At 48.9% G+C, this 7820-nt stretch overlaps 1 protein-coding gene across 3 annotated transcripts in view; it reads right to left on the bottom strand.

Moving 5' to 3' along the window:
* Window positions 1–623: 623 nt before the first annotated feature.
* The window catches only part of ANKZF1 (ankyrin repeat and zinc finger peptidyl tRNA hydrolase 1), a 145058-nt gene continuing 137861 nt past the window's right edge, over window positions 624–7820 (bottom strand). For all 3 annotated transcript variants that reach the window (XM_078679153.1, XM_078679152.1, XM_078679154.1), the window contains one exon: window positions 624–1397. In XM_078679153.1, the coding sequence (XP_078535279.1) occupies window positions 1274–1397 (124 nt within the window). In that variant the 3' untranslated portion in view covers window positions 624–1273. The remainder of the gene's footprint in view (window positions 1398–7820) is intronic.

Below are 7820 nucleotides of genomic sequence, written 5' to 3'. Positions count from 1 at the left end.
AAGTTACGCCTTTGCTGCTCTGCGCCAAGCTACCAGGTCGGAAGCGGTGGTCCCTACTTGGACTAGGGTGCATACCCCTGCCAACTAGAGACCCCGGTTCTAACAGTGTCTGACACAGTGTTCTTTAAGTCAGCGATAAAAAGGTATAACAACTATGTTTTCTTCTGGCGATTTCCTCTGTTAGCAGCGGTCCTGAGATGCAGATGAATTCTGGTTGTGGTGCAAATTTCCCTCCAGCGTAAATACCTTGGGCCAAAAGGAAGCTGATGCTTTATGACTCCTGATCGCTCCTACTCAGAACCCTGTGTCTACAATAAATACGAGGCTGAAGGTTTGTCTCACCTACCCAGTCGCTTGTGTCTACACACTGGTTTTCTTTTGTTTTTACCAAGGTTTGGAGACCTGCCTCCTTTCTTGACTTTTGTTGTTTGGCCAGTGATGTGGAAAATCCATGCGATCCTGTCACATCTGCGCCTTCGGTGACCAAGAACCTCGCCTAGAACCAGTGCCCTCAAATGAATGTTGTGTGATACACAAATGCTCCACAATAAAGCAGCCACTGCAAACACCAGCTTCGGTCATTGAAATTCAGTCATATCTGCTCAAAGATAAAGCAATGATCATTGCGGTTTTAAGACAAATTTATTGCTACAAAGGTCCATTTCTAGTCTTAGTACTGAGGCACACAAACCCCAGGATGAAATCCCCATTTTAGCACATTAACATCCTTTCACTTCGATTTTTGTTCCCGAAGATCACGTCACAACAGCTTCTGAGCATGAATCCTGACCATTGGTTTCAGATTACGACGCTGGAGCTGCTATATGACCTTCTTGAATGTTGAGGGCAAACCAGCTTCTACAATGCAGGTGTAACAGAGCCGCCCATGGCTCTCGCGTTGCAAGAACCAATTCCCCCCCTTGATCAGGCCCACAGTGTGATGGTAAACCACAGTCCTTGGTCCCAGTGTGATCATACCACACAATCCGTGGACCACAGTATTACGGGGGTGCACTACAGTACGTAGACCACAGTCTGTTGGTACACTACCTACCTGGGCTGCCGCGTGGTGTTGCACACAGTACTTGGCCCACACTGTGAGGGTGCACTACAGTGTTTGGCGATCGACGCTGCATTATACCACAGTCTATGGTCAAACCTTGGCCCACGTTCGTGGGACAGCACGAAAGTGGGCGCTTCGACAGGCGGATGGTGTATAGGTCTCCTGGAAGCGCTGCAATGAAGAAGGATCTCTGCAGCAGAGCGACGCCATTTAAGATTTGGCAGCACGGCTGGTTTTCCTGTGTTCCTGAAGGCATCGCGTGGAGCAGAAGGAGAAGTCCAGGTACTCAAAGGGTACCTTCCCCAGCAGGGTCTCACCGCACTGCCAGCAGCGCCTGAGGGGGGAGAACGGATAATTATTCTCACTCTGCAAATCTCACATTTCAGAATAGAATTAGTTTGTGCAGAAAAATAATGAATTCACAGTTCAGTGTTTTTCAGAGCTACCACCTTTAGGTCATAGTTGGGATTACCACCCCCCCCCCACACCAACTGTTAACGCGGGTCGTATCATTTGTCGGCTGCTCCTGTTTTAACGTGACTGCGGTCGCCATTACCTGTCCCACACAGGTGTTAACCCACGGATTCCATTGGATAAAAGTAAGTAGCAAAAAACTGTCCGTCATCCACAGACCCTGGGGGAGGGGCTAAGAATACAGAATAGACAAACTAAGATTTAGCTTTTTACATACAGGTCTCCATAAGGCTGCTAGATCCAGGCCTAGGTAAATAAAGTGAACTCAAAGCAGAGAAAGAGAGTACAAGGAATCCCACATAAGAAGGGTCATCACAAAGAAACGTTCTGGCAACTCCTCACAACACAGCATATTTCGACACTGAGGTCTCAGTCTCTTTGTTGTAGGTAGGGTGCGGTAAAGAGTCTGGGTATAGCTTGGGTTGGGATTAGTGTTTGGAGAGCTACAATTGTAGGCGTTTGCAAGAGGAATGATCCCCACAAAAGAAGAGAAGCACTGGCTGCGGCTCTATCCCGCACGGCCCATGTTTCAATCCAGTCTAGGTTCTTCTGACCTTATAAAGGGTAAGGAGAACGTGGCCACCTCTAACGGTATCTGAACCAACATTTCCACTGATGATGACAAAAGGTATCGATACGCTAGACATTTCAACCACTTAATTACAATTTATCTGAATCGTGCCGGGCAGGGCTTTGAAGCGGAGGCGAGAAGGTGGCAATTCTTCAGAGTTTTTCTTATGTTTGTCACTACAACACTAAGAGAAGTGGCATCAGGCACCAGGATGAACAGGAGCAGAGAAATCCGTGGAGCACCACGTAGAAGCTACAGTTCAGCCATCTTGTTGGCCCGGCCCCCATCATCAAAGACCTATTTGATAGCAGAACAAATTGAGGGCTCCGACATTTGAGAAAATCAAGGAACCAACTTATAGAAATCTATGAAATTCTGCATGAAAAGATTGCAGAAGCGTGAAGCCCCCACTCTTTTTTGGGCTTTTCTTCATTTCTTAGGGACAGATTGGCAGCGGGATGTGGCCGTCGCCCGAAGAAATCTAGTAAGGTGTTACAAATGAGAGCGGGTAGAAGCATTTGTCTGGCACTTTCTAGTTCTGCCTCTGCCGTGTGCTGGACTGTGCCAGGCAGCAGGTCAGTTATACAGAGATGGGTGAGCCACTGAAAGCTCGAGCCAGATGCCCGGCTCTGGCTCAGCTCCAGGCCCTCTAGGCACCTCGAACCAAAAGCGAGCCAAGCATTCATGTGGCGTCTCCACCCCAGCCTTCCATCTCGATCACCAAGCCCCGCTCTCGCTCATCTAGTGGATGAACTGTTCACGGTGATACCAGTGTAATCCTAGGCAATTACCTTAATGCACTGTACCTCCTCTTCCTTCATTATCATATTTAAGAGCACCTTAAAATACACCAGTTAAGGAAAATGGCTGTAAAAACACATCTCTTGATTTTTTCACAATTATTTTATTACATTGGCAATGTTTAAAAATGTCTAGAATTATTCAAACATTGCAGTAAAGTTCTGTTACAGTTTAAAAAATGTAATCAAATACATGATTCCCAAACATACTATTCTGGTCAGGCAGGCCTTACTAACGTATAAAAGTATCCACATGTGATTATTAGAAGTGGGGGAGTGGAGCTTTTGACAAATACTGCCAGCTAGGATTTAAATGACGAAAGATGCTAGTGATGGCCCATTACAGAGCAGCTTACTGCCACTCATTTTCCCTGTTTAAAACAAAACCAAGCAATTATCAGCATAATGCTCCTTTTGGCCTTAGCCTGGCGCCTCCCCGGGAACACTTCTCAAGGGGTGCTTGTCCCCCAGATTCAAGACCCTGCTGTAGGCTATGCTCCATTTCTGGCCTATATGTAAAAAAGAGGAAAAACTCCACTAGCGTAACAGCAACCACATAACTCCCCAAATACCTCTTCTCACAGGCCATAAGTTGGCACTTAGCCGCCTAATCACTCGTCACAAATCCTCCTACCTCACGCTGCCTTAATGTAAACATGTGTTTGCTGGCTGGGGGAAAAATAAGCCTGAACTCCCCAGCCAATCCAAGCACTGCTCTTATAATACCATGCAGCATAAGAGCAGTTTTAGGACTGGCTGGGCTATGCAAGCACAACGCTCCAAGTAAGACTGACGGGGCTGTGTCTCTGCTCACCCAGCTCCATGGTAGCCTTGAATCTGGAAGTTTTACAGCAAACAAATGATGGACGGAATGCTGACAATGCAAACATTCTACCCCACTCAAAAGATCTGGGTTAAATCCATCATTATTTAGCCCACTCTGCCACCCCAGTTTAGACCTGGCCATATGCAAGTCAGTCTTGACCCTGTGCCCCATGGGAACAGTCCAGACCGAACTGCCAAGCCAGGTCCTCACTGGACCGGAACAAGCATCCTAGGACCGGTGCCAGGGCATGTCACTCTTATTCAGCCAGGCTAGCTTGAATCCAGCCTTGAATGTGGAAGCCAGAACTGAGCATTTCCGGCTGGCCACCGCTAAAATACAGACCAATCTGACATTTGCAGCTCAGTTAACAGCCTCAGCTGCTCATCCCACCCACCTACTGCTTTTGTGAGAGCTCCGTAGCTCCGTACCATAAGGAAGTAAAATCAATGGAGGGATGGGGCTATTGAAAATGTAAAAATACTAAGCCTAGGGAGGGAAAGAACGGCCGCTGGACTGACCTGCATAAATAGATGCAGTACCGAGTTTCTTTGCCGTCAAGCTGATGGCCGCAACTTCAGATGGAAGACAAAAGGACTCCAGCAGGAACTCTACAGAGCTCTACTTAATCTCCATTCTAACACAAAGCTGATGCAAATGTGTTTAGCAGAGAAAATGACAAAATTAACCTGTAGGGATCCTCCAGGGAACAATTCACAGCGAGTGCATGGTGCAAAACTGATGATACTTCGCGTTCTGGATCTTGGCAAAGAAATCCATTCGATTCCGCAGTCTGGAGATCATGTCCATCTCTTAAGTGTGTAGCTCAATCCTCCAGAGAGAGAGGTCTCAGAGCATCAACTCTCACCCTGTGAGAAACCTCCAAGGTGTGACTCAACTGGGAAAATCCTCCACTGCTGAGCCCACGGGTGAATTGCTTCGCAAAGTAGCGTTCATACCCACCCCATGGTCCTGTCTGTTGATGTGAAAGATGGTGGAGGTGTTGTACTATGGAATCTAAATGGTGCTCCCTGAGACTACAGGGTGGAAAGCCTTCATCGCAAGTTATGTGCAGGCACTGCTCCTATACGTACCGCAGGCCCCAAGCAGTCATATTGGCCCGCCATCCCAACAAGTAGGTAGTTGTGACAAGTGTAGCCTGCGACTCCACAGGACTAGAGGGAAACGTTGCTGAGACACACCCACTAGTGCAGATCTAAAAAGAAATGGATGTAAGCCAAGCGGCTTCCTGGATGTTGGAGCCACTGGTGTCTCAGGCAACACGGAAGGTCTCCCATCCATAGTCTGGCATGAGGCACCTACCAAAAGGATGCGTGAGGCCATGAGACACACCGGAGTAAGAAGTGTAGGACCGAAATCTGTGCTAGACAAACATCGAAATCATCTCCTGTATAGTCATAAACCTTTGAGGAGAAAAATACTTCATACGTGTTGGGTCCAGCTTCGCACCCCTATGAAGTACAGCAGCCGTGTGGGAGTGAAATGAGATTTCCGTGAGCTGATTGTGAAGCAAGTCACCCAGTATGGGAATATATAGATTCCTGATATTTGTAGGAAAGCTGCCACAACTTGCAGCACATTTGCGTGGAGCGGCCGTCATGTCCTGGTGGAGGCCGGGTCGTCCGGCATAGGGCACAGGAAGGGGAGGGCATAGACTTTGTGGATTAGGTGGATGACCCAGCTATTCATTGAATTCCGTTCCCAACTGGTGGAAAACTAGGAGTCTACGCCCCCCCACTGGGAGAAATGGCACATCTGTTGGCATGTCTGCAACAGCTACAAAGTTTGGCGCTGTCAGGATACTTGTGACCTGGAACAGCCTCAACATTTTCTACATTGATGATGAAACTGCCTTTTTGAGGAGGGTAAGTCAAGCAAGCGAGCTGTCGCTTTGCTGTTTTACGAAGTGCTCGACAGAGAGGTCAGCCTTCTCATCGAACTGCTAATCGTCATCGAAGGGCATGACCATGGGGATTGCTTGGATGTCTCCTGAGAACCCACTAGTCAAGTCAAGTCAAGTCATAACATTTATATAGCGCACTACATACCCAGAGGGTTTCAAGGCGCTTAGGGAGGGGAGGTGGATTATTTGTCAAATATCCACGTTTTAAGCTGCTTTCTGAACGCTAGGTGATTCTGGGTGAGGCGGAGGTAAGCGGGGAGTGAGTTCCATGTTTTGGCAGCCAGGTATGAGAAGGATCTGCCTCCCATGGTGGACTTGTTGATGCGAGGTACAGTGGCGAAGGCTTGGCTGGAAGAGCGAAGTTGGCGGGAGGGGGTGTAGAAGGACAGTCGAGAGTTGAGGCAATCTGGTCCGATGTCGTAGAGTGATTTGTGTGCGTGGGTAAGCAGTCGGAAAGTGATCCTCTTATTGACGGGTAGCCAGTGGAGGTCTTTAAGGTGACCAGAGATGTGTTCGTTGCGTGGGATGTCTAATATGAGCCTGGCTGAGGCGTTTTGGATTCGTTGTAGTTTCTTCTGGAGTTTAGCGGTGGTACCTGCGTAGAGGGTGTTTCCGTAGTCCAGTCGGCTCGTGACTAGAGCGTGGGTGACTGTTTTCCTTGTTTCGGAGGGGATCCAGCGAAATGTTTTTCTGAGCATGCGAAGAATGTTGAAGCAGGAGGAGGATACGGCGCTGACTTGTCTGTTCATAGAGAGTGAAGAGTCCAGGATGACGCCAAGGTTCCGTGCGTGGTCTGTCGGGATGGGTGCATTTCCGAGGGCTTCCGGCCACCAGGAGTCGTCCCATGCAGAGGGGGATTTACCTAAGATGAGGACTTCTGTTTTGTCTGAATTCAGTTTCAGACGGCTTTGTTTCATCCATTCGGCGACTTCTTTCATTCCTTCGTGTAGGTTAGTTTTAGCGGTGCTGGGGTCCTTGGTGAGAGATAGGATCAGTTGAGTGTCATCCGCGTAAGAGATGATGTTGAGGTTGTGTTGGCGGGCGATGGCCGCGAGGGGGCTCATGTATACGTTGAAGAGGGTGGGACTGAGTGAGGATCCTTGTGGTACGCCGCAGATGATTTCAGAGGCCTCGGACTTGAATGGTGGGAGGCGGACTCTCTGGGTTCTTCCGGTGAGGAACGAGGTGATCCATTCCAGTGCCTTTCCTTGGATTCCGATGTTTCTGAGGCGTTGTAAAAGGGTGCTGTGGCAGACTGTGTCGAAGGCTGCAGAGAGGTCGAGGAGGATGAGGGCGACTGTGTCTCCATTGTCCAGTAGAGTTCGAATGTCGTCTGTTGCTGCGATGAGGGCGGTCTCAGTGCTGTGTTTGGCTCGGAAGCCAGATTGTGAGGGGTCGAGTGATTTGTTGGCTTCGAGGAAGGCGGCGAGCTGGTTGTTGACAGCTTTCTCGATGACTTTGGCCGGGAATGGAAGAAGCGAGATGGGGCGGTAGTTTTTGAGTTCGGTGGGGTCTGCTGTTGTTTTTTTCAGAAGGGCGGTGAGTTCAGCGTGTTTCCAATCTTCTGGGAAGGTAGCGGAGTTGAAGGAGCAGTTGATGACGTCTCGGAGGTGCGGAGCTATGACGGAGTCTGCTTTGTTGAAGATGTGGTGGGGGCATGGGTCTGTGGGGGATCCAGAGTGGATGGAATTCATCAGGCGGATGGTGTTCTCAGTGGAGATTGGGTTCCAGGCGTTGAGGGTGTTGACGGGGGGAAGAAGGTCAGCTGATGGTAGGGTGGGTTGGCTTCCGGGTTGGTTGTCAAAGCTGTTGTGGATGTCAGCAATCTTGTTGTGGAAAAAAGAGGCTAGGGAATCGCAGAGGGTTTGAGAGGGGGTGATGTCGTTGGAGTTGGCCGAGGGGTTGGAAAATTCCTTGACGATGTTGAAAAGTTCCTTGCTGTTGTGGGCGTTGTTGTCAAGTCGATCTTTGAATGCTGTTTTCTTGGCTTTTCGGATCAGTTGGTGGTGAGTACGGATGGCGCTTTTGAAGGCGTCCTTGTTGCTGGTGGATGGGTCTTTTTTCCAGGCCTTTTCAAGGGAGCGGCATAGTTTCTTGGATTTCTTGAGGTCGTCGTTGAACCATGAAGCCTTTTTGATGCCAAGTTTGTGTTGACGTTTTTTCAG

The sequence above is a fragment of the Lissotriton helveticus genome, chromosome 3_1 (genome assembly GCF_964261635.1).
Source record: "Lissotriton helveticus chromosome 3_1, aLisHel1.1, whole genome shotgun sequence".
NCBI classification, from domain to species: Eukaryota; Metazoa; Chordata; class Amphibia; order Caudata; family Salamandridae; genus Lissotriton; species Lissotriton helveticus.
This window is presented reverse-complemented; position numbering and strand designations above follow the sequence as displayed.